This window comes from Sus scrofa, chromosome 9 (assembly GCF_054392235.1).
Source record: "Sus scrofa isolate SSC_HxYL_T2T_F1_AM1 chromosome 9, Sscrofa_HxYL_maternal_Yorkshire_Landrace_v2.0, whole genome shotgun sequence".
Taxonomy (NCBI): Eukaryota; Metazoa; Chordata; class Mammalia; order Artiodactyla; family Suidae; genus Sus; species Sus scrofa.
The window spans coordinates 80,738,590-80,766,405 of record NC_139391.1 but is presented as its reverse complement, the minus strand read 5'-3'; the positions used below and the strand labels follow the sequence as shown (position 1 = coordinate 80,766,405).

Sequence of the window (27,816 nt, the reverse complement as noted above, 5' to 3'; positions counted from 1 at the left end):
CTGGGAATCTCCATATGCCACGGGAGCGGCCCTAGAAATGGCAAAAAGACAAAAAAAAAAAAAAAAAAAAAAAAAGAGAGAGAGAGATTTTTTCCACTATCCAAGGGAGAATTATTGCAAGCTCCTACTTTGCACTGAATATGAATTTCAACTTTTAAATTTTGATTTGCATAAAACTTTTGGTAACAGAGGTACTTATAACAAGAATTTATCCAAATCCTATTATAATGAGAAGGATCCTGAGGGAGAATCTTCCAGTTCCAGTCACTAATCCAGTGAGATTGCATCTGCATTTGAAACGGTGATGTCAGACTCCTCTACAGCTGTGACTCTTGGGGTTGTCGGCCAATCGAAGACGCAGCCTGCGGCTGGGCTTGGTCATTTGTCCTCCCAAATCTTATCAGGCTTGACTCCTTTTCCCATTTGAACTCCTCTTTCTCGCTTTCAGCCTCAATTTTCCTCTACTCACAAATATCCAGAATAGAAAGGAGCTTAACAGTTTTCTAATGCACTGACTTTTCAAACATGTTTTCCTTAAGCATGGAATTCTTTCCCCAAATGACGGCTCACCCAAGGTGTAAAACAGATCCACTTGGATATGCTCTGGTCATGAAGGAGAGTCACAGCAGCAGCCCACTTGCTGCACTGACCTGCTCATCTGAGGAAGGACTTCAAGATGGAAATGCCTCTCCCTCAATGTACAGATGGAGAAACTGGAGGTTGGCCTCAGTGTTTCTCAGGGAAGGTAGTCCTGGCCTTTAGGAGCAGAAGCAGCTTTACTGAGTAGGATTGACTTCTGCGTTGGAGTCCCTTAGCTTCCTGTCGTGCCCTCCCATACTTGTGTTGACTAAAATCAGCTCCTGAGGAAGGGTGGTTTGGGTCCACCTGGGCTGAGAATCCCATGGCTCTGAAGTGATTGCCCTGGCTTAGTCAAAGGGCAAGGCCAGGATGAACCCAGGTTTCCCAATGCCCAGCCTATTATTATTCCTTCTTCTCCAGCACATGGACTCTTCTTACCAGGTTCAGTTTTCTTTACCCTTTTTGAGTTTTGCTCTAATTGTTGGGACCCTGTCTCCTGAAATCCAGCTTCTACTAGTCTGTGAAGCTTCCTTATACTGCTGCCATTGGTACTTCCAATGTGGAAACCAGGCAAGCTCTGCCATCTAAGAATGGAGATTAATGTAGACAAAGAAAAGATATCCCAGCACTTTCTCAGTTCATAGTGAGCACAAATTCAGCCCCTGGCCCCAAGACAAATGTGGCTTCTCAGTGAGATGTGAATTGTAATTCACTAACCCAGACAAAAAAAAATTTTTTTAATTATAGTTGATTTACAGTGTTGTGTTAGTTTCTGGTGTACAGTAAAGTGATTCAGTTATACACACACACATACACACACACACACACACTTTTTCATGTTCTTTTCCAATGTGGTTTATCATAGGATATTGATTATAGTTCCCTATGCTATACAGTAGGACATTTTTGTTTATCTATTTTATATGTAGTAGTTTGTATCTGCTAATTCCAAACTCCTAATTTATCTCTCCACCACCCTGATTTTTTTTCTTCTCCCCAAATTGTATTATTTGATTCTGGATCATCTATATTCCACATAACCTCAAGTCTCATAGGTCGCTTTTGGCTGCCATTCTCATCCAACAACAAGGACTTTGGAGCCAAAGGGACCAGATTTGATTTCTGCTTCCTCCATTCATCAGCAGTGTAACGTTTTAAAGGACACCTGGCTTTTCTGAGCCTCAGTTTCATCACTTATAAATTGGAGAGAAGAGGAAATTTGCAGGATCCTTGTATGGCCTGGACAGTACTTAACATTGCCAGTTGCTTATTAAATGGCTGCTGCCACCGTTCAGGTTACCATTATCTCCATTTCCTTGCCTGGTATTGTTTGTTGGGATAAAGTCAAGTCCCTGGAGATAATCCTCAGAAAGTTGTCACATGGAGGTGGATGGGCACCCAAGTTCTAGATTCCCTGCCCAGAGTTCCCCCAGGGCTTTCAAGCTTACCCAGCGAGGTCAGCCCATTTTGGAGGAAAGTGGTAGACTCCCCTCTTCCTCCTGTAATAAGACACGTAGACATCCCTGTAGTTGTCTTGGAGATCTTATTTCCCACTGATAGAGGGGTCGGCAAATTTCCAGACCTTTTAAAATGGGTTTTTACTCACAGTCTATCAAGTCTCCAGAGGGAACTATCATGTCTGAGACAGCCAGGACTCTTTTTTACTGACAGCTTGAGTTGTGCACTTAAAATCATTTTTGACAAGAAAAAAACAGGCTCAAGTACAGTGGAATCACAGACCATCCACAGTGACCAATTTTCAGACTTCAGAATCCACACAAGTGCTTAATTATGCCACACACACACACACACACACACATATACACACACACACACACACACACACACACACACAAAGAATTTTCAGGGCAGTTTGATGTAAATTTTTGTCTTTTGCCCTCAGTGCTCAAGAATCCATTGAACAATTTCAAAAATCATAGCTATTAAGTCAAGCTAAACCCAACACATTGTTCTGAGATATTTTCCCAAAGTTGTTTCAGGGTAAAATTTGCCTCACTGAATCAGTTTTTGCAAAGTTGTATTTGTGTAGAGGGTTTGTTAGGTGCCTGTTTAAAATCAATCCATATGGTTAATGTTTTACACAATATATACAGGTGTTAGGTATATACCTGGAAAAGTACTCTTTATTGAAAATAGTAAAAACCCAGTAAATCATAACAAATTCAATATTACATTCCATCTTGGGATTCTTTTGATAGATCAGATTCAGCAGCTCTTCATAATAGAAAGCTTTCCTGTGTTTCAGAGGAAATTGTGCCCAAGGAAAGACTGGCTACATTTCCCTAGCTTCAGTTCCTTGCTCTTTTTATTCTCAATGAAACAAGAATTATTCAATTAATCTTGTCAACAAGTGGAGGTTGTTTTCATTTCAGTTGTTTACTAATTATTATTGGGTAGGTCTTTAGAAATTTGAAAATGTTGTCCAATTGCAAAAGCTACTAATGAAGCAAGATTTGGTTGATTAGGGAATAAGAGCAATTAGCTTGTCAGCAGTTAATTCCAACAGTCCCCAGAGAACTGCTACATTTAGGGATATGTATCACAGGAGCTATTGACCTCTAAACCTTCCTCCTTTGCTGTCACTCCTATTTAATGGAAAGTCACTTATTTTGTCAGACTAATAACTTAGGTAATGAAGTAGCCTATGGCTCCAGCTTGCTACTCTGTTTGTCTCTTGCTAATTTTAGAAAGTTTAAAAATAGATGAATGGGTCTATTTTGGACATCATTAAGAGAGGAAATCCCAGGTGGGACTTTACCAAATCTATTGATCACCCGATGACTACCCCAAAAGTTATCTGGAGCTCTGGAGCTCATTAGTCTTTACAGAGCTTTCTCTGCCAAAGAAAAGTTGGCTGTGAAATTTTTAAATTCGAAGACTTTTATGAGCCAAATTAATTTTGTTTGAGAATTTGATTTAGTAAGATGAAGGAGAATGATTCTGAAATTTATGCTCATTTTCATGTTTACCAATCAAGACCGTCTCTAAAAAGAGATGAAATTAGGTGATTCATTTGTAGCCTTTTTTTTTTTTTTTGTAAGAGAGGGTATGTGAAGCTGGAATGAAGATTACTTATCATAATAGATCTGAGAAAAGATCTTAGGACAACTTGACAAGTTTGAGTTTCCAAAGAATAATAATTTAAGCTAAATAATGATTGTTCTAATCTTGGACCTCTCATTTTCAGTGTAAATCTGTGCCGAACATTCTCTCCGTGTCCAGACAATGGCTGAATCTGAGACTGAGACTGAGACATTTCACTGAACCACTTTGCTGTTTCCTGTCTCCTCATTCCTACAGAAGCCTGGGACGGGAAAGTACAAGCCTTGCCTCTTGGAAGACCAGTCAAAGGCACCAGCCTGTCTACCCTGTGGCATGTTTCAGAGCTTCACTTATCTCACCTTTATTTTTCTCCTTAGGAGCATTGTGAAAAACTCTCCTAAGCTTAAGTCATCATACCAACTACACAGGATATGAAAGTGGGGAAGAAAATGAAGGTAACTAATCCTATCACATCATGTAGTTTTCCTGAAGGTGTCACCAATATTAGAGGTAACAGTGTTGACTTTGTTGGAATTTGCGATGCCCGATAAATAGCATTCCCTTTTCCCTCCTGAGTTCTGAGCCAAACAAAAAATAAGATAAAAGGGTAAGGTGGATAAGAACTCATGTTACCTTTATTTTAAATTGATAGCGTTCAATTCAGATTTTACTACATTGTCAAGGGAAATTGTTTTATTATTTTTAAAAATTAACAAAGTTTAATTGTTTTAAACATCATAGTAGAGAATGTGGTTGTTGTAGGAATATGGCTTCTATCGCAGACAGGCAGGCTTCCTAATAGGACTAAATGCTGGCGTTAGAAAGACTTAACCCACCCAGTCTCTGGACCATGTCACATGGGAAAACTGCCCATGAGAACCAAGGAGCTGAGCAGAAGATGTGCTCCTGCTGATGGCTACACCCTTTACTTGTCTAGTTTCTCTTTCTAAATTTAGTAATCAGATGAAGTCACTGTTCCTCAAAGGAACAAGTGATGAGGGGGCAAGAATGCAGGTGTATCTCCCAAATAGAATTCTCTCCCTTCGGGTAAAGAAGGACTCTTCTGGCCAACAGATGATGTATATGTAGGTTTTTAACATGATTACATCTTGGTGATTCATTAAAAAATTAAGAGTTCAGTAAAATTGAAATTAAACCTCATAAATTTAAAAATGAAGGTGACTTACAACTTTAACACCATTTGTAAACACGGAATCTATAAAGTAAGTTAACAGTGTCTGTAGAATTTGTGAAGGACCATTTTGATTCCTTAAGAGAATGTACTAATTTGAAGTCATTTCAGAGTACTCACCAAAATTTCAAAAGGACCATGCTAATTGTAAAACGTTATCTACCCATGCAACTGATATAGGCATACGTATTTTGTTCTTAGCGGAACAGTCAAAATGTTGAACAAAAGTAACTCAATTGTTTTATTTTACTTCTTAATATGCATGTATTCTACCAACATGCTCTGCCTTCAGCTTACTGATGAGCAAAGACTGAAAGGGAAAGGAACTCTGGGTTGCTCCATCTTTCCCTTTCCTCCTATGCCACCATTTTCAACATAAGTGATTGACACAGGCAGGCAAGTAAGAGAAGATATGATGGGGTTCTCGGGTTGTTTGGTTTCTTAGAAAACTACTGTCTTCCTCCTGAGTATGAGACAAATTCGCTTTTAAATAGAAGGTGTGGTTTGGAGGTGGGGGTAAGCAAACAGCATACCTACAACCTCTGCTACTCATTCGATGTAATGGGCTTACCTTATATTTGCTTTGAGTTTCACTGAACTCCCCTGCATCTGAGTGCACCAGAGTTCCATGCCCAGGGGGCATCATGAAGGCTACCTGCAAACAGGACAGCTAGGAGGAGTAGGACTTACACTGCACATTCCTACTCTGCTCAGGTGCATTCTTTATTGTCCCATCAGACTTCATGTGTGAAACACATGTTCAAATACAAAATTAAGAACTTCAATCCAGTCTCTTGGGACAGACCATGACGGAAGATACTATAAGAAAGGGAATTAATGTATGTATGACTAGATCATTTTTCTGTACAGCTGAAATTGGTGCAACATTGTAAATCAACTATAGTATTTTTTAAAAAGGGAAAAAATTTAAGATTTCAAAACAGAGACAGCAGAGATATAAATCAAGTGTGGGTCATTTGGGGGAAAAGATCATGAAGCCAGTCCTGGAGAAAGCGTTGAACCTAAGGGAGTTCAGGCCACAGATCAGCAGCAAGGAAGGCTGACTTCTAGAATAGTGAACTGAAAGGGAGGGACAGGTGGTGGAACAACCCTTTATTCTTCTTTTAGGAACTTGTTCTCACTTTTGTCAGGAGTTTAGAGTATCAACAACAAACAGGCCTTGTACCAACAGAACATGAGGGTGCAGGCTGTTGCCAGCAAGAGTGCTAGGGGTGACTTTCCCCTTAATAAATACTTAGTAATTCTTCTCAAGTTCTTATTCATAGTTTTATGGACCCAATTTAGTCTTTGTGCTAAATGTTCCACTATACACAAATGGATGTGAGTTTTTGCTGCATTTTTGTGAGCATCTGGCAATAACCAGTCTGGTTAAATAAAAGTTTATTATAATTTTTCAACTGATTTAGTAAAATTGGTATAAATGTGTAGCTTTGGTAAATTAAACAGCTTTCGAAGTTCTTTACACTCATTACATTTGTAGCCACTTTAGAGTTTACAAAGTGCTTTTACCTACCAAGTGCCCTATTTAACCCCCATAATAACCCTGTGGGGTAGGATAGGCAGACATTATTATCACTGTGTATGGGAGTGTTTACCAGACCTGCGAATCAGATTACATGAACCTACATCCCTCCATGGCCTCAGCTGATTGGAAAGGTGGAAGCACTTAAAGCAAGGAAATCAGACCATAAGCTAGACAATGAATGACCTAGTGTGACCAGACTCTGAAAGATGAACTGGGCCATTGGATGTATCTCTCAGCAGAGGTAAGGTAATGTGTCCAGTACAGACCTCTTTATACAGCTCATACAGAGTCTCAACATTTCTAAAATAGATCTATTGAGACATTTTCTCAAATTGCCCCTTTCTTGGTCTTCTCCATCTTAGTAAAAGGCACTTCCATCCACTTATTTTTTCAGCCAAAACCCTAGGAGTCATCCTCAAGTCCTCCTTTTCCCTCCATTCAGTCTCTCAGCAAGCTCTGCCAGTTCTATTGATAGCTTTAGTCTATCTGCTTCTTTTCAGTGCTGCTGACCACTCTCTGGCTCTTGCCTAACTTTGGAGTAGACTCAGAGTTGGTCTCCCTGCTTCCATTCTTGCCCCATTGTAATCCAGTCTCCACACAATTGCCATAGTGAGCTTTATAAAATGTAAATCAAACCATGTTATTTATACACTTAAATTTTTTTCAAAGGTTTGTCATAGCTCAAGAGCTCATTGCCCTGATTTCCAAGGTTTTGCATGATGTGGACTCCCTCCTGACTTTTACCAAGCCCTTTAGCCATATTGAATTTCTCTTAGTACTTAGAGCCTATCAAGCTCTCTCTACCTCAAGGACTTTGCACTTGCTAGTACTTCTGCCTGAAAACTTCTGCCTTCAACTCTTTGCGATGCTTATTTAAAATCATTTTTTTTAAATTATTTTCCCACTGTACAGCAAGGGGGTCAGGTCATCCTTAGATGTATACATTGCAGTTACAGTTTTTTCCCTCACCCTTTCTTCTGTTGCAACATGAGTATCTAGACATAGTTCTCAATGCTATTCAGTAGGATCTCCTTATAAATCTATTCTAGGTTGTGTCTGATAAGCCCAAGCTCCCGATCCCTCCCACTCCCTCCCCCTCCCATCAGGCAACCACAAGTCTCTTCTCCAAGTCCATGATTTTCTTCTCTGAGGAGATGTTCATCTGTGCTGGATATTAGATTCCAGTTATAAGTGATATCATATGGTATTTGTCTTTGTCTTTCTGGCTCATTTCACTCAGGATGAGATTCTCCAGTTCCATCCATGTTGCTGCAAATGGCATTATGTCATCCTTTTTTATGGCTGAGTAGTATTCCATTGTGTATATATACCACCTCTTCCGAATCCAATCATCTGTCGATGGACATTTGGATTGTTTCCATGTCCTGGCTATTGTGAATAGGGCTGCAATGAACATGCGGGTGCATGTGTCTCTTTTAAGTAGAGCTTTGTCCGGATAGATGCCCTAGAGTGGGATTGCAGGGTCATATGGAAGTTCTATGTATAGATTTCTAAGGTATCTCCAAACTGTTCTCCATAGTGGCTGTACCAGTTTACATTCCCACCAGCAGTGTAGGAGGGTTCCCTTTTCTCCACAGCCCCTCCAGCACTTGTTATTTGTGGATTTATTAATGATGGCCATTCTGACTGGTGTGAGGTGGTATCTCATGGTAGTTTTGATTTGCATTTCTCTTATAATCAGCGATGTTGAGCATTTTTTCATGTGTTTGTTGGCCATCTGTATATCTTCCTTGGAGAAATGTCTATTCAGGTCTTTTGCCCATTTTTCCATTGATTGATTGGCTTTTTTGCTGTTGAGTTGTATAAGTTGCTTGTATATTCTAGAGATTAAGCCCTTGTCAGTTGCATCATTTGAAACTATTTTCTCCCATTCTGTAAGTTGTCTTTTTGTTTTCTTTTTGGTTTCCTTTGCTGTGCAAAAGCTTTTCAGTTTGATGAGGTCCCATGGGTTTATTTTTGCTCTAATTTCTATTGCTTTGGGAGACTGACCTGAGACAATATTCATGATGTTGATGTCAGAGAGTGTTTTGCCTATGTTTTCTTCTAGGAGTTTGATGGTGTCCTGTCGTATATTTAAGTCTTTCAGCCATTTGGAGTTGATTTTTGTGCATGGTGTGAGGGTGTGTTCTAGTTTCATTGCTTTGCATGCAGCTGTCCAGGTTTCCCAGCAATGCTTGCTGAATAGACTTTCCTTTTCCCATTTGATGTTCCTGCCTCCCTTGTCAAAGATTAATTGACCATAGGTGTCAGGGTTTATTTCCGGATTCTCTATTCTGTTCCATTGGTCTGTCTGTCTGTTTTGATACCAGTACCACACTGTTTTGATGACTGTGGCTTTGTAGTATTTCTTGAAGTCTGGGAGAGTTATGCCTCCTGCTTGGTTTTTGTTTCTCAGGATTGCTTTGGCGATTCTGGGTCTTTTGTGGTTCCATATAAATGTTTGGATTGTTTGTTCTAGTTCTGTGAACAATGTCATGGGTAATTTGATAGGGATTGCATTGAATCTGTAGATTGCTTTGGGTAGGATGGCCATTTTCACAATATTGATTTTTCCAATCCAGGAACATGGAATATCTTTCCTAAAATCATTTTTAATTTAAATGTCACCTTTACAGGGAGAACCTTCAGTGTTACCCTCTATCCAGTTCCTGTTACTTTCCCTTATAGACCTTACAATCTTTCTTATTTATTAACGTCTTTGCATGCTCATTGACCTTTTCTCCCATCAAAATGTAAGCTTCGTTGGAGCAGGAACCTTGCCTAAATAGTTATTCACTCTATCCCTAGCATATGGAACACTACCTGGCACATAATAGGGGCTTGATAATTTTTTATTTAAATGAAGAATAAGGAGGAAGTCAAATAGACATATAAAAGTTGCTGATGTACTTGGCATTGTGGCAAACTGACATAACTCAAGCCTATGTACAAGCAGAGAACTTCAAAGTTATGCATAAGCAAAGGAGAAAGGAGATATGAAAAAGATTGCAGAAACAAGCCAACATCTGAAAAAGAATGAATATAGGCTTTAGAGCTGTCTTCAGTGAGAACAATGTCCCAGTTCTTAACTCAGGACAGGAATGTCCTGACAATAGCTCCTTTCGTCAGATACCAATCAAAGTCCCAAGTTTTTGTTTTTGGGTTTTGGTTTTTTTAGGGCCACAACTGCAGCATATAGAAGTTTCCAGGCTGGAAGTCAAACAGAGCTGTAGCTGCCAGCCACAGCCACAGCCACAGCAACATGGAATCCAAGCCGTATCTGCAACATATACCACAGTTCATGGCAATACTGGATCCTTAACCCACTGAGTGAGGCCGGGGCTTGAACCTGCATCCTCATGGATATTAGTCAGGTTCGTTTCCACTGAGCCACTATGGGAATTCCCTCAAGTTTTTTAAAGTTGAAAAATGAAGGTAATTTTACAGTCTTGTTTTCTACCACTGCAGTTTACATAAAAATTCTTTTAGCTACATGTAACAGATATATAATACAAACTATCATGAATAAAAAAGGGACTTTTATTAACTCAAAAAACTAGAAAGTTTGGTCACATGGCTGATTGTGGCTGGACCCAGAAGCTCAACTTACATTATCCGCCCCCCCCTCCCTTTCTCCCCCTTTCCTTTCTCTCTCTCTCTCTCTTTTTCTCTCTCTGGATAGATAGATGATAGCTAGATAGACAGAGATTTAAATATACCTTCCTGTTTCTTAAGCTTTCTTCCTTCAGTGCTATGTATTCATTCTCCGAGAAGTCTCACCTTTTAGAGGAAAACACACCAACCCCCTCATTCTTACAACTCTTCATCAGAAGGAAGAGATACACTCAGAGTTCCCATTGTGGCTCAGTAGGTTAAGAACCTGACCAGTATCCATGAAGATGTGTGTTCCATCCCTGGCCTCACTCAGTGGGTTAAGAATCAGGCATTGCCACAAGCTGAGGCATAGGTCACAGATGTGGCTCAGATCTGGTGTGGCTGTGGCTGTGGCTGTGGCCAGCAGCTGCAGCTCAGATTCAACCCTTAGCCTGGGAACTTCCATATGCTACAGGTGTAGCCAAAAAAAGAAAAAAAAAGGAAAAGGAAAAGAATACCAGAAGGAAGAGATACTCTATCCTAATGTTCTTAAGTGATTTCACAGAGCTATTATACCTGACTCAATTTGCATAGATCCAACTAACAATGAATTTTCTTAAAAAAAATTGATTCCATTTATAATAGAATTAAAAACAATAAAACACATAGGAATAAATTTAAATAAAGCAGTGAAAGAACTCTACTCTGGAAACTATGAGACACTGAAGAAATAAATCAAAGAAGACATAAATAAATGGAAAGATATTTATGTTCATGGATTAGAAGAATGACTATTGTTAAAATGTCAATACTACCATAAGCTTTCTATAGACTCAGTGCAATCCTTATCAAGATTCCAATTGACATTGTTTACAAATGTAGAAAAAACACTCCTTTTATTCAATATAGTATTGGAAGTACTAGCCACAGAAATCAGACAAACAAAAGAAATAAAAGGTATCCAAATTGGAAGAGAAGAGGTAAAATTGTCACTGTATGCAGATGACATGATACTATATACAGAAAACCCTAAGGACTCAACCCAAATACTGCTCAAACTTATCAACACACACAGCAAAGTAGCAAGATAGAAGATTAATATTTGGAAATCAGTCTCATTTCTGTATACTAACATTGAAAAGGAATACAAAACTATAATAACTTTTAAAATTGCACCTCAAAAAACCAAATACCTGAGAATAAACCTAACCAAGAAGGTGAAAGACTTGTATGCTGAGAACTAGAAAACATGAATCAAGGAAATTAAAAAGAATTCAAAGAAATGGAAAGATATTCCATGATCCTGGGTTGGAAAAATTAATGTTGTAAAAATGGCCATACTACACAAAGCAATCTACAGATTCAATGCAATCCCTATCAAATTACCCATGACATTTTTCGCAGAAATAGAACAAACAGTCCAAAAATTTATATGGAACCACAAAAGACCCAGAATTGCCAAAGCAATCTTGAGGAACAAAAACCAAGCAGGAGGCATAATTCTTCCAGACTTCAGGCAATATTACAAAGCCACAGTAATCAAAACAGTGTGGTTCTGGTACCAAAACAGATATACAGACTGATGGAACAGAATAGAGAACCCAGAAATAAACCCTGACACCTATGGTCAATTAATCTTTGACAAAGGAGGCAAGAACATAAAACAGGGAAAAGACAGTCTTTTCAGCATGTGGTGCTGGGAAAACTGGACAGCCACATGTAAATCAATGAAATAAGAACACACCCTCACACTATGCACAAAAATAAACTCAAAATGCCTTAAAGACTTAAACACAAGACAAGACACCACCAAACTCCTAGAAGAGAACACAGGCAAAACATTCTCTGACATCAACCTCACGAATGTTTTCTCAGGTCAGTCTCCCAAAGCAACAGAAATAAAAGCAAAAATAAACCAATGGGACCTAATTAAACTGACAAGATTTTGTACAACAAAGGAAACCATTAAAAAAAAAAAAAGACACTTACAGAATGGGAGAAAATAGTTTCAAATGACACAAGTGACAAGGCTTAATCTCTAAACCACACAAACAATTTAGACAACTCAACAGCAAAAAAGCCAACAACCCATTGGAAAAATGGGCAAAAGACCTGAATAGACCTTTCTCCAAAGAAGATATACAGATGGCCAACAAGCACATGGAAAAATGCCCAACATCCCTGATTATTAGAGAAATGCAAATCAAAACTGCTATGAGGTACCACCACACACCAGTCAGAATGGCCATCATTAAGTCCACAAATAACAAATATTGGAGAGGTTGTGGAGAAAAGGGAACACTCCTGCACTGTTTGTGGGAATGTAAGTTGGTACAACCACTATGGAAAGCAGTGTGGAGGTACCTTAGAAAACTATACATAGAACTACCATATGACCCAGCAATCCCACTCTTGGGCATATAACCGGACAAAACTTTCCTTGAAAAAGATGCATGCACCCACATGTTTATTTCAGCACTATTCACAGTAGCCAAAACATGGAAAAAACCTAGATGTCTATTGACAGATGAATGGATTAAGAACATGTGGTATATATACACAATGGAATACTACTCAGCCATAAAAAGAACAAAATAATGCCATTTGCAGCAACATGGATGGAACTAGAGACAGTCATACTAAGTGAAGTAAGGTGGAAAGAGAAAGACAAATACCGTATGATATCACTTACATCTGGAATCTAATATATGACACAAGTGAACCTTTCCACAGAAAATAAAATCATGGACATGGAAAACAGACTTGTGGTTGCCAAGGGGGAGGAGGATGGAGTGGGATGGACTGGGCATTGGGAGTTGATAAATGCAAACTATTGTCTTTGGAATGGATGAGCAATGATATCCTGCTGTATAGCACTGGGAACTATATCTAGTCATTATGCTGGAGCATGATAATGTAAGAAAAAGGAATGTATATGTGTAGGTATGACTGGGTCACTTTGCTGTACAGTAGAAAATTGGTTTATAAACCAGCTATGTTGGAAAAAAATAAAAATAATTAAATAAAAAAGAAAAACACTTCTAAAATTTATATGGAACCACACACCAAAAAAAAAAGTAACCAACGAAATCCTAAGAAGGAAGAACAGAGTAGGAGGCAACACACTTTCTGATTTCAAGCTGTACTGTAAATCTCTAGTCACTAAAACTGTGTGGTATTGGCATAAAAACAGACCAATAGACCAGAATCAAAAGCCTAGAAATAAACACAAGTTGACTGTATGGTCAACTAATATTTGACAAGGGAGTCAAGAATACTCAATGGAGAAAAGACAGACTTTTCAACAAATCATGCTGGGATAATTGAATACCCACAGATGAAAGAATGAGCTTGACCCCCATCTTATAGCACTCATATAAAGTAACCCAAAATAGATTAAAGACTTAAATGTAAGACCTGCAACCATGAAAATCTTAGGGAAAAAAAATGAACTAAAGTTCCTTGACATATGTCTTGGTAATAATTTTTTTTGTATCTGACACCTAAAGCACAAGCAACAAAATAAAAAATAGGAATTCCCATCATGGAGCAGTGGAAATGAATCTAACTAGGAACCATGAGGTTATAGGTTCGATCCCTGGCCTTGCTCAGTGGGCTAAAGATCAGGCATTGCCGTGAGCTGTGGTGTAGGTCACAGGCTCGGCTTGGATCTGGTGTTGCTGTTGTTGTAGCTGTGGCACACAGCACACAGCTCTGATTAGACCCCTAGCCTGGGAACCTCCATATGCCATGAGTGCAGCCCTAAAAAGACAAAAAGACAAAAGAAATTAAATAAAAAATAGACAAATGGTACTACATAAAACTAAAAGCTTCAGCATAGCAAAAGAAGCCATCAACAAGGTGAAAAAACAACCTACAGATGTGAAAAAAATATTTGTAAACCATATAGCTAATAAGGGATTAATATCCAAATTATATAAAATATTCATTCAACTTAATGGCAAAAAAAAAACCCAAAACAATAATAACTCAGTTGAAAAATAAAGGACCTGAATACACCTTTCTCCAAAAAAAGATTTGCAAAATCCCAAGAAGTAATTGAAAAAAAATGTTCAACATCACTAGTCATTAGAGAAATGCAAATTAAAACCACAATAATATCACCTCACACCTGTTAGAATGACCATCATCAAAAATACAAGTGATAGCAAATGCTGGCATGAATGTTGAGAAAAGAGAATGCTTATGCAGTGTTGATGGGAATGTAAATTAGTACAGCCACTATGAAAAGCAATACAGTGGACCCTCAAAAAGATAAAAATAGAATTAAATATGATCTAGTAATTCCAGTTCTGAGAATATATCCAAAGGAAATGAAAACACTAACTTGAAAAGATGTCTGCACCCCCATGTTCATAACAGGATTGTTTACAGCAGCCAAGACAGGTAAACAACCTAAATGTCCATTGATCAATAAATGGGTAAAGATGTTAGGCAATATATACATATACAATATATGTGTGTGTGTGTGTGTGTGTGTGTGTGTGTGTGTGTAATGGAATATTACTCAGCTGTAAAAAACGGGAAAACCCTACAATTTGTAACAACATAATTGCATCTTAAAGGCATTATGCCAGGTAGAATAAGTCAGAGAAAGACAAAAACTACATGGTCTCACTTATATGTGGAATCTCAAAAAGAGAAAAAAGAAAACTAATCAAAAATCAAAAACAAAACAAAAAAATACCCTAGGGTTGTAATGTACAACATGACAATATCTAAGGCTGCCCTATGATACATGGGAAAGTTGTTAAGAGAATACATCCCATGAGTTTTTAATACAAGGAGAAAAATTTTCCCTTTTTTCTTCTTTTTAATTGTATCTATATGAGAAGATGGAAGTTAGCTGAACCTATCGTGGTAGTCATTTCACAATATATGAAAACAAACCATCAAGCTATATGCTCCAAATATATATACAGTGATATATGTCAATTGTTTCTCAATAAAACCGATGAGATAATTGCATAGATCCAGAAAGCTAAGTCGCTGTGAATGACTATCCTAGATGACCTGTCCAATCTCGTGGCCAGCAAGCCTGGCACAGTGATAAACAAACAACTTACAAAGGCCTAATTGAATGGGTAAGGTATGTGTGACTTCCCCAAGGAAGAGATGCTGGCCAGACAAAAAAAGACACATCCTCTGCTACTCTATTCCAGCCCCCTCCCACATGCTTTTCAATTCCCTATGTACACCATGCTTTTTTATATGGCTAGGGCTTTGCATATGCCCCTTTCCTGGGTTCTTTTCTTTCTTAGCTGCCTAGTGAACTCAAGTTGAGATGGTTAGTCTCGAAGCACTCCATACATACCTCCATGACAGCCAGCTCACTGTCCTGTGCTCTCTATTTTTGTTTATATGTCCATCTTTCTTTGTCAGACTATGAGTCTTGATTTCAAAGTGTGAGCTCAATGTACTCAATGTAATAGATGCTTCACAGACAAATGGATGTGTGACTATTTCACATTCAAAGGTCCCACAGCTAGGAGTTTCAGCTGTGATGCAGTGGGTTGAGGATCTGACTGCAGTGGCTCAAGTCGTTGAGGAGATATGGGTTCGATCCCTCGCCCAGTGCAACAGGTTAAAGGACCTGGCATTACTGCAGTTTTGGGCACAGATCACAGCCACAGCTCAGATTCAGTTCCTGGCCTGGGAATTTCCATGTGCCACAGGTGTGGCTAAAAAAGTAAAATAATAATAATAATAATAATAATAAGCCCCACAGCTAATAAATTATAGAGCCAAGAGTAGAATCTGGTGTCTTTCCCTTGGCCCAGTCTTCAAAACGTGTATGGCATTATAATTGAACAAGATTCTTACGAACAAAAACTATAATTTTGTTTGTGGGGATCTCCAGACTCTTTACCAAGACCTACAAGACCCTCACAGCATGGCTTTCCCTTTCCTTTTTGACCTCATCTTCCACCATTCTTGCACAACCAGATTTCTGCCTCAATTTCTAGAACTGTTTCTCTGCCTGAAATGCCCTTCCCCAGATATCCATAATTAAATCTCATATATCTCTGCTCAGATATCATTATATCAAGAAAGGGCTTTCCTGTCCAGACTACCCACTACCCAGTTCTCAGCATCATTCTCTAACCCCTGCACCTGGTTTTCTTTTTACTCAAGCACTTACAAATAACTGACATATGTTTATTTTTTATATTATCCTTCTCTCATACACACACACATACACATACATGATTGCAAGCTCCATTAAATACAAATTTGCTGTTTTTTTCATATTCAACAAATAGTTGTTGAATGAATAAATACCCTGTACTTTACTGCAAACTTTTTCAAAGTATACTGTACCCAATTATAACAATAATTCTCTTAAACTGCACTGAAGATAGCTCTTACTAATGAGATTGAATTCCAGTGTTTAGGCTAGGGCCTGACTCTAGTTGATGAGGTATTTCTTATTTCTAGAGAACCATTAAAGGCAAGAATCTGGACCAGATGTTGTGAAGGATGCAAATAGGGTTAAAATAAGATAGCAGAATTTAGGAGACTTTGATCTAGTAGAAGAGAGAAAATTGTAGGGAGTCTGAAGATAGAAGATGTTATGAATTCACAGAAAAGAGAAAAGGAATTCTTATTGGGAGGATCAGAGAAAACCTGAAGGATGAACTCATGTTTCACTTAGCGCTAAAGAATAGGTAGACACATGAGAAAGACAACTGCCTACAGAAGAGACACAGAAAACAAAGCCATGGGACCATAACAGAAAGTCTAGTCTACCTTGACTAAAACTAATGGGAGAGAAGAGGTAAAGATGGACTAATCCATTGAGATCATAGCAGCTTGTGAATATGCTGAGTAGTTTGGACTGTGAAAGGTGGGTGTGGAAACTTGTCCTCAAACCCACACTGCGCTTTGGGGACAAATCTAATTTTTGAAACTAGTTCTTTAGCACTAGATTGAAATATCAATTCTTCCTTATCAGAGTTCTAACAAAACATATTTGAAAGCATTGACACATACTATATTTCATCAATCTTAGTTTTTTTAAATTATTATTCAGAAGATATTGTCTATCTGTGGAAACAATTTGGACAAAGAAGTGACACAACCAGAGCTTTTTCTTATTATCAAATTACCTGAGAGATCTTGTATGATTTGGCCTTTCCTTGACCAAATGTTTTTGAAATGACAAACTCGATTTCTTATTCCCCTATATGTCAACCAAAGACACAATGGCAACCTTAGCCCCTTCTTCATATATGTGCCACAAATGAACATTAAATTTTTTTTTTGAAAAAGTTACGAAGTATTAAAGCCACACCACCTGGGTTTGATGCTGCTTTTTTCCATGCAATAACTGTGTGACCTTGCCCAGGACACTTGAGTTCTCCAAGCTGCTGACTGGTGCTATGAAAATTAAATAAGATAATGTTCATCAAGTACTTAGTACAGAGCTTGGCATACAGTAAGTGGTCAATAAATATTAGCTATTGTGATGCCACTGATGTTCTCTCAGATCCTAACTAGATAAGGATATAAACTTTAGTAATTTGGTTTTCACGATTTTTGTTAATAAAATGTTATAAAAATTAGAGTTTTGAACAGTAGAATGTATCTAAGTTTAAAAGACATGAAAAATTGGACTTTGTCAAAATTAAAGACCTTTGTGTATCAAAGGAAACTATAAGAAAGTGAAAAGACAACCTACAGAATGGGAGAAAATATTTGCAAACTATATATCTGATAAGGGTCTAACATCCAGACTATATAAACAACACTTACAACTTAATAACAAAAAGAAAATTCAGTTTTAAAATGGACAGAGGACTTGTGCAGACATTACTACAAAAGAGATACACAATTGGCCAATAAGCACATGAAAAAATGCTCAACATCATTAATCATTAGAGAAATGCAAATCAAAACCAGAATGAGATGCCACTTCACACCCACTAAGATGGCTATCATTAAAAAACTCAGAAAACAGGTGTTAGTGAGGATGTACCTTGCTGGTGGGAATGTAAAATGATTCAACTGCAGTGGAAAACAATTTAATGATAAAGTCGATCTCTCAAACTTAAACCCGGAATTATTATATAATCAATCAATTCTACTCCTAGGTAAATACTCCCCAAAATTGAAATTAGGTACTCAAACAAATACATGCACAAGCATGTTTTTTGTTTTTTTTTTTGTTTATTTTATTTTATGGCCACACCCATAGCATATGGGAGTTCCTGGGCCAGGGATCAAATCTGAGCTGCAGCTGGGACCTATGTCACAGCTGTGGCAACACCGGATCCTTAACCTGCTACACCATAGCGGGAACCCCCACAAGCATGTTCATAGCAGCATTATTCAAACTAACGAAAAGGTGTAAACAGCCCAAATATCCATTAACTGATGAATGGACAAACAAATTGTGATATATACAGGCAATGGTATATTATTTGGCCATAAAAAATGAAGCACTGATACATGCATGCTGCTTCATGGATAAACCTAGAAAAATGCTAAGTAAAAGAAGTCAGATACAAAAGAAGCATATATTATATGATTCCACATATATGAAATATCCAGAACAGTAAATTTGCAGGGAAAGGACATGGGTGGTTGGTTGCCAGGGGCTGGAAGAAGAGAGGAATGAGGAGCAGCTGCTTAATTGGAGACATGGTGAAGAAAATGTTTTGGAACTAGATAAAGTTAGCAGTGGCACAACATCATGGATTTTCTAAATGCCACTCAATTGTTAATTTTTAAGCAGTTAACTTTACCTTATATAAATCTCAATTCAAAAAATAGGAACACAAAATGATTATTTCCATAAAAATATTAACATTATAGCCTTTTCTCTCTCTCATTTTGTACTCCCATAGCAAATGTTTCCTCCCTCATAGCCTGTTGTCCCATGTGTTCTATTTTATTTTATATACACATCTACTACAGGGCTCAGTAAACTGTGTCCCACAGGCTTATTTTTGTGTGGCCCATAAGCTAAGAACAGTTTTTATGTTTTCAAATGATTGAAAAAAAGAATCAAAGCAAGAATAATATTTTGTAATACATGAAAATAATATGAAATTCAAATATGTGTCCATTCATAAAGTTTTATCAGAACATGACAACTCATTCTTTTGTGTGTTATCTATGGCTGCTTTCATTCTACAGTAGTAGAGTTAAGTAGTTGGCAACAGAGATTATATAGGCTGAAAAGCTGAAAATATTTACTATCTGCCCCTTTATAGAAAATGTTGTTGACCCTTGATCTTAGCTGATCAAAATGATCTGCATCTAAGGGGAAGAAATTTCTCAAATTCTCAGGATCATGATTTGCATTCCCCAGATTTCTGATAAATGCCTCTTGCTTTAACACCACTGTAATTTTTTTTGTATTCAAATGTATGCCACAGGATTCCTGCTTCTATACACTAATAAAATTGAAAGCACTAATTTCTTCATATTTCTACAAAGTTTGACACTTACCTAGTTTGATATTTAGCATAAGAATTCTACAAAAGATTTTTTTAACATAAACTCCATGGTGCAATAAGAATTTATCATACCTAAAAAGAGATATAATTTTGCACTCTTAAAAAAAATAAAATAGATGTTCATGTTGAAATCTTTAAAATTACGCTAATGTACCATTCAAACTTAAAATGTCAGCACATAAAACTATGTTACTTTTCTAGCACAAAAATAAATTAAAGACTAAAAAGTTCTGATCCCTGGCATTCCTCTCTTGAGAATAAATTCAAAACTGATAGAACATTAGTTTAAAAAAATTCTATGTTTAATATTCAATTTATTAGGTGATACAGAATTCTGTCATCAGTTTTACAATGTGAGACACCACGTATGTTCAGGAGAATATAGGTAAAGATGTAAACACTAAATATGCCCAGAGTAGATTTTGGGCGGGGGGGGAGAAGCAAAAATAGCAGAGAGACTAGACCTTTTTCCTTGATTGTAGGTGACAAATAAGCCAAAATCTCTGTTAAATACAAGGATACTAGTAGAAATCACTTATTTCTCAGACATTTTTCTAGCAAAATTTCTTCTTTCTCTGACTTCTAGTATGTTTTATTCTTTATATCTCTTTTTTTCATTCAGAGATTGCCTGAGTGGCATGGGACTTGTGGAAATAATTAATGCAGTGACATTGATGTTGAGGAAAGAGTAACCTATTGGGAGTTCAGAGATCTCCACAGAAAGCCAGATGACCTTAGGTCTGTTCTTTTACCTATCATCATCCATGATGAAGAGGGTAACTCCATGGCTTCTGAGAGCCATTCCATTCTAACACCCTGGGCAACCAAATAATAACTTACATTTATTTTTGGCATTTGTGATTGGCAAGGTATTCAATAATTTAGGTGTATCATATTATATAGTGATATACAGATCTGGGCTTTGTATTTCTTCTTTCTCCAATAATCTATGAGCATCTACTAGTGTAGTAGCCCCGTATTTAATAGGGCAATATGAAAGAGTTTTCAAAGGATGAAAAAGCTATATGCATGTAAATTATTATTATTAAATAATATCACACCATGTTAGGATTAGGAGGTTATGCAGTTCACCTACATGAATTTTTTATTTCACAACTGAGAAAACTGGATGAGATCTGCAGTAAGTGCTGGAGATTTGAGCTTATCTACTCTTTCATGTTGCCCCACTCACAGTTAGGAACTGCATTCCAAATCCTTGCCATTCCTGCAGCATTTGCCTCTGTTAGCTTCCTCAATTATAATGTTTTTCAGGCAATATTCTATTTTCTCACACTCTTACTTTTTTATTCCCACGGCTTGATTTCAACCTAGTCTCTGTGTCGGCAAAACATTGCATTCTCTGTGGGGTTTATCAAACAGTTATATCTTACTAGTGTATTTATATTGCATCCAAGCATAAGAGGTATATATACGGCTCATTAGAATTTAGGGCTAATAACGTAAGGTGAAAAAAAAGAAACAAAGATGAAATGGGGAAATTTTTGTCTTATCTTGACCATTTTGATGTCAGATTCTTCAAAACTATGGTTTTATAAAGGGACATAAATTAATCTGGCAAATTATATCGTGTTAACCAAAAAGTCAACAATAGTATTAAGATACTGCTGGCAAGAATCCATTCATGCAATCCTTCAGCAGAAATTTATGGAACCCTATAAATAGCAAGCCATTGTAGGAGACTGACTGAAAAAAACAGATAAGTGAGTCCCTTCCTTTTTATGAATAAAATTTAAGAAATCATAATAACTCAAATGTATTGACTCCTTACTATGTGCCATGACCTGTGCTAAGTATCTTACATGAATTATCTCTTTTGATCTTTCTAATATGTTAAATCCTATTATATTATGTGGATATCAAGCTTAAATTATATCCTTGATAAAGTTTGTAGTACCATGCTTAGAACATTTTCAATTCTCACAAAATATTAATTTCCTCTCTGTCCTCCTTTGACTTCATGGGAGACAACACTATCTTTCCTTTCAGAAAATATCTCCTAGATAGTAGTGGATTTCCAGAGTGGAATGGATAATGCCACCCAAAGAACCTGCCGACCGAATGTAAGAAATACCCCAGAGCCAAAGTGTAGCTTAGAGGAGTGGAATAAAGCCCAGCTGAGGGCAGAAATGGAACAAATGCTCATCTGAGGGGATGCCAGGGATGGGTGAACACAAGAGCTGCCTGGAAATGGGAGGTCAACCATAAAGGGTTGAGACAAGAAGAGGTCTGGGCTCTGCTTAGTCATGTAAAGGCTCCTGCAGTTGGGAGAGGCCTGGCTCCAAGGAACACACTGAAGGAAGCGTGGGCTGAGGCACAAATGACAGATTTTGAGTCTGTCTTTGCCCCAGCCTAGTGCCTTCAGACCATGACTTCCAGAACCACAACAAACCAATATTTTCCACAGAGATGGGGAGGAAGTTGCTAGAACAAACACTGTCCTGAAACTTGCCCCAAATCTGAACCTAATCAAACCCCAATGTTTTCTTGAGGTTAGAAAAGGCCTGGCTTAGCATTTTTAAAACAATATCTATTTGCCTTTTGTCTCCCTTTTGCAGCCAAAAGTGGAAGTTCTAAAAACCCATTAAAAACTTTCGGTTTTCTTTTGTATTTACTTCTTTACTCCATGCTTTGCCTAGCCAAAACCAGAAAATGTTGGGACGGCACAAGCTCTTTCTCCTGAGATATCCAGATCAAAGTTGTCTGGAACTGCTTTGGCTAAGCAACTGAATTTTTCCATTCTTATCCAAACCATTGCTTCAAACCCTTGCAATTTACTCATATGCATCCACCTTCTCAAGTGTTCTGAAGCATTTCTTTCAGCACACACATTGGCCTTCAATGGGTAATAAGCAATTGTGTGTTGGCAAAAGCTGCATTTTCAAGTTTGTACTCCCATACCATCATCCAACAAAGAGAACAAGAACTCTGGCAACTTCATCTACTCTCTATATATTCCATACAGAGCGGAAGTATAGGAAAGGTAACATTAAAGACACTTTTGCATAGAGATGTATTATTTTCAGTGTATTTTATGCTGCTAAATTATCGTCCTCCTTAAGTATAGAAATTACTTTGTCCAAGTAAAATTTTAAGGCAGCTCATGTTATCCAAATGGAAAACCGTTCCTCTCTTAAAGCTTTAGAGGGATGTCCCTTGGAGGCGGAGGGTTTTCACCCAAATTTGCCCTATCAGAAAACTTGCATTTTGTTGGATAACCCATAATCTGCATTTATTTCTCTACAAGTCACCTTATTCTAAATGACTCTGATCCATAGTACCTACCTTTCAGGAAATTATTGAGTATAAGAGGTTGCATACCACAATCATAATTCTGTCTTCATTAAAAAAAAATCAGTTTATCTGTAATAGATTTTACCATGGCAATTCCTAGCTTGATTTTCTTTCTTCCATGGGATACGACAGCACACTAGAATTTGTCTTACCAAAAAAAAAAAAAAAAAAAAACAGCTCTCCAGGAACTCCACCTCTTTAATAGGATGAAGAAAATATATGATGCTATCCTACCCAAAGCTGCTGAGAAAACGCCACAGTAATGCCTGTCCTTGCCAGTGACCTGTTTTAGCCTAAGCTCCTCTTTGGATGCTAAGGCATTTCTTCAAGGATTTCATACAGCCTTGGCTATTCTGAGCTTTGTATGTGAAGCCACGTTCATTATCACAATCTTTTTCTAATGCCAAATGAAAACCACGTTTATGATCAGATAGATTTATGTCTAAGGTCAGCATCCCTGTCTCAATTACTGATGTTTGCAAAATATACAAGTGATTCTTTAGCTTTATAAACCTCCACCTGCTTCTTCCTTTCATATAATTCACCTTTGTTCAGTTATTTTGCGCCACCCCTGGAGCGTTTTCAAATATATTTCAAACCCCCAAGCAACCCCATTTCAACTGATTGGCTTCAGAGAACTCTAATCCTAGCCAGGCATTTTGCTGCAACCCCATTTAGACTCAGCAGGAAGAGCAGATTTAAAAGGCAGATTATGTTTTTAGCTTTTTAAAAACTGCTTTATTAGAGAAGCTAAAAGCCATAGTGGAGGTAAGCTGAATTCTTTTGAAATACAAGCAACTTCAAGACATCTAGGGAGCAGTTCCTCTCCTGTGGGGCTCTTCCCTTAGGGTTTCAATGATGGCAGGGACCAGCTGGCTCCAGGCATTATTCTTAAGGGTCCTTATGACTCCAACAACAGAATCCATAAAAGCACCAAAGAGGTTTCATTTAAGGGTCAGAGACCTTTAAAAAGCAGCTGACTAAGATTCCCATCCCTGGACTTCTGGCAGGCCATTTTGTGTGAAAGGGTTACTTACATACCGGACTCCATTAATTGTAGAGGTTGGCCAAGAGACAGTCAGTAGAGAACCATGGTGAGCATATGAAAAGCCACTAAGAGAAGAAGAGAGAATATCTGTAGGCCAGATTCCTATGGCAGGCAGCTAGGAGTCTAAAAAGGTGGATGGATGGATGGATGGATGGATGGATGGGTGGATGGATGGATGGATAGATAGATAGATAGATAGATAGATAGATAGATAGATAGATAGATAGATAGATAGACAGACAGGCAGGCAGGCAGGCAGATGGGCAGATGGGCAGATAGATAAAAGGAGACCACAGCAGTGCCTACTGCTTCACATGTCATTTTACAATAAGGGATTGATGCTTTCTCTTTCCCTAATTTGGGGCTCTGTTTATTACAGGAACTGCTTGGAAAATGGTTGAGGGTCGGTGAAAGGAGGTGGGAGCAATGAGATTTCTAGAGAGTCAGTGAGATTCCATATGGAAGATTTGGTTTCAAGGTTTTGAGATGAGATGAGATGAATACTACTGGGTTTTGAAAATGCACTAAGGATCAGGCTGGGTCCTATTTAAAGGCAATATACAGGCGTAAACCAGATAGCGAACTAATCAAATATAGGGCATCTGTGCTGCCACCTATGCCTTCTGCGGCCAAAAAGAACATCAGCAACTAATCATATCTCCTGTGCCAAGCCCAGTCTCAGCCTTCGAATCCTCCTCAGCAGGCTGCTGCAATCCTGGATTAGCCTGGGGATATTCCTAGAGATGTTTATGGGTCAGTTTAGAACCCAGTACAAATTCCCATGGGTGGGGCAAACAGGTAACAGAACTGAGTGGCACTAGCAGGATAGGGACTTCCATGCAGGCCCCATCCGAGCAGCGTGGCAGGTATTCAGCTTCAGATATTACCCCACAGAATCTAGGACCCGTGTCACCAGGTTTTTCAAGAGTAAATAGAAACTCAGTTTTTACTTGGAATCTCTTGATTTTTAAATGTTGGATCCAAAAAGAGCAGGGGAAGTGAATGCTGTGTGGGCCAAACCAAATAGGTAGGCAGAAAAAAATAAAATTAAAATACACCTGTGGGCTGGTGTAGCTTCCAGGCTTAGAAGAATTGAAGGAAGATTCCAGTTTGCTCTTATCTTGCCTGAACTACCTTGCTACCATCCACAGGTTAAAAACAAAAGAAAAACATCTCACCAAGACTTGAAGAGGGCATGTGACAAATTGCAGAAAATTATAGCCAGTGCTTTGTGGTTGCTGATCTCCCCCGGGTTACACACTAGCAGAGTCCTAAAAAAATAGGCAAACTTCAAAGATCAAAGTTTCCAAGGCTGCAGTGGGGACCTTTCAACCAACTGCTTTTGTCCAGATCTTCCCCTACCCCAACCCGTGTTTGTCAATCATAAAGCAGTTGTCTTAAAGCTCAGATTCTGATATTGTCAGAGGCTAATGACAATGTCAGAGGTGGCTGCTCATCGCTTATTTCAGTATTCCAGCCCTCTCAGTCTTGGTCTCCCTTTGGGCTGTTTACATACAATTTCCTTCTGGGTGGAACTTTGTTTTTCCTTTCCTTCTTTTGAGGCTGTTGTTTTTTCTTAAAATAGGAGGTCATTTCAGGCAGAAATGTGTTTTCGTCTCCTTGCTTCCTCTATGGCTGGGACTGGGGCCCTTTTGGAAAGAAGGAAATTTCCACTTTGTTTACAAGGAGGGATTGGTTTTCTTTGAATATCCCATTAATTCGCTGGGTAGGGAGTTTGGAGTTCCTAGGATTATCTAGGGAGATCAGGAAAGTTCTTTTAAAGGCATTTCTTTGATTTTTTAAAATGTTATTGACTTTGCTTTTCTTATTCTTTTTCTCAAACCAGTTCATGTTTTCCCAATGAATCTAAGCTTCCCATATGTCTGTCCCTGCATTTCAATTCTCTACGTTGTCTTCCCAAAGATTTTTCAGCTGAACTTGTCAATCAGGATAATTTGACCAACATTCTGGACCAGTTCCAGCATGAGTCATAGTTTTATACTCTGGGTTGGAAGAGTAATTTTCCCTTTCCCTTTAAAATGCAGCCATGACCCATTACTGTTACTGGAAAAGACAGACTTGATCGTGCATCCCTTTCTCCACCCCATCCTTGCATCTTCACAGGCTATATCTGTCAAGCAATCCATCACCCACACCAAATAATGTCAGTATGCACCCAGGTGGGTGTGGACTGTTCTAGGGACCATTGGGAGTTTACCCTAGACCTCTGGAAGAATACATTCTAAGGCAGAACCTTAACTGAAAACAGTTTCCAAGCATCCCAAAGCCAAACAGAATAAAATTGCTCTAGGTAAGTCTTGTGATGACTTTGGTAGGTTTGATGCAAAAGAAATATTAATTTTTAAATAATTTATTCAAGGCCACTCACAATATGTGATTTATTTAAAGGACTATGTCCACTAACAAATAATGCTCAAAAATTACAATTAAATGGATTTAAGCCATCACTTTGATATTTCAGTATCATTCCATTTCATAAATGCTTGTGTTTATTCTAACCCAGAGAACAAAGGTAAATAATGAAGAATAAGATGGGTAATAAGAAGGAATGAGATCAGAAAATATGTGACCAAAGCACCTAAGAATGGAAGTTAGGACCAGTGATTTAGAGCCAAGTAGAGGTGAGGTGGGTTCTCAGCCACACTGGTTCTAGCTGAGTAGTCTCAGGCAAGTTACTCACTATGTCTATTCAATTTTCTAATCTATGAAATGGGGATAATAATAGTACCTGTTTTACAGAGTTGTTGTGGATTAATATGTTAAAGACATATTAAGTGTTCATCAACACCAACACAGAAATAATTCTGACCTTTATAGGGCACTACTATGCATCAGGCCTTACTGGAATAACTCTGTGAAGTAGATAGTATTATTATCCTCATTTTACAGATGAGGAAATTAGGGGCTCAGAGGAGTTAAGTAACTTATCCAGGGCCACAGAACTACTAAGTAACCAAGCCAGGATTCCCACCCAAGTGAACTGGCATTGAGCCTAAGCCCTTAACCACTATGTAGCTTTTATTATTAACATGTTTTTAATGTGTCAGGAGTCTTCATTATTCTAGGTTATGCCTAAGTTAATTTCTTCCTTAATTCAACTTCCTATTTTGCTTATGACCACATATACAGTGTTGTATACGCAGAGATGTTCAGAGGGTCACTCTGTTCTACACACACACACACACACACACACACACACAGATTTGGTTATCCTCACTGGGCTCTACTCCCTAAATCAGAGGAGTAAATTATGTTTGTCAAAAATATTGTCCACAGTATAAAAAAATAAAGGGATTCCTAATAGGTTTTTGCTTTTTAGTTAACCTAGAGTAAGTTATTTAAAACCTCTTGTTCCCTTAGCATTCTGGTTAACTGAAATTTTTCTGTGCAACAAAATAAATACACATGTTTGAAATTACAGAGTCAAATAGCTTCAATTCCAAAAGTTGCAAACTGCTCTAATTTCCAGTTTCTAAAGAAGCAAACATCTTAAAGTACATTGTTGGTGAAAGTCCAATTTTCATTATTCTGAGCAATGAAATTTGAAGAATTGGAATGAGTGGGAGAGTATGACATCAGAGACAGAAATCTGAAACATGGCCAGAAGGTTGTCACGGTAACATATTCTACTAATCAAGAAACTAAACATCATAGGATATGTTTGCTTATTTGTGATAATATGCTATCCTCGAACATAGCTTACCTTTAGTTTGTATTTTATTTTACAGCGTATGACCTCATTTGATTTCCATGGGAGAAATAATATTTAATATTAGGTGAGAAGAGAATAGAAATAGTACCAATTCATTTTCTGGAGGAGGAAACTGAGGCTCAGAGATCCAATGGTTTGACCTAGATCACGCAGCTGGTTGCTTGCAGTGCCAGGACTTATCATTTCCTGCTATTTCTGCTAAATCACAATTCCCACTGGCACTTTTGCTGAGCTTAGTTTGACAGTAAACTTACACCAAGATGG

The 27,816-nt window shown here is 38.0% G+C and overlaps 1 protein-coding gene across 4 annotated transcripts in view; it reads left to right on the top strand.

The window, feature by feature from the left end:
• SLC25A13 (solute carrier family 25 member 13) overlaps positions 1 to 27,816 on the top strand; it is a 524,650-nt gene that overhangs the window by 218,032 nt on the left and 278,802 nt on the right. For all 4 annotated transcript variants that reach the window (XM_084977077.1, XM_084977075.1, XM_084977076.1 and 1 more), the window contains one exon: positions 4,020 to 4,097. In XM_084977077.1, the coding sequence (XP_084833203.1) occupies positions 4,074 to 4,097 (24 nt within the window). In that variant the 5' untranslated portion in view covers positions 4,020 to 4,073. The remainder of the gene's footprint in view (positions 1 to 4,019; positions 4,098 to 27,816) is intronic.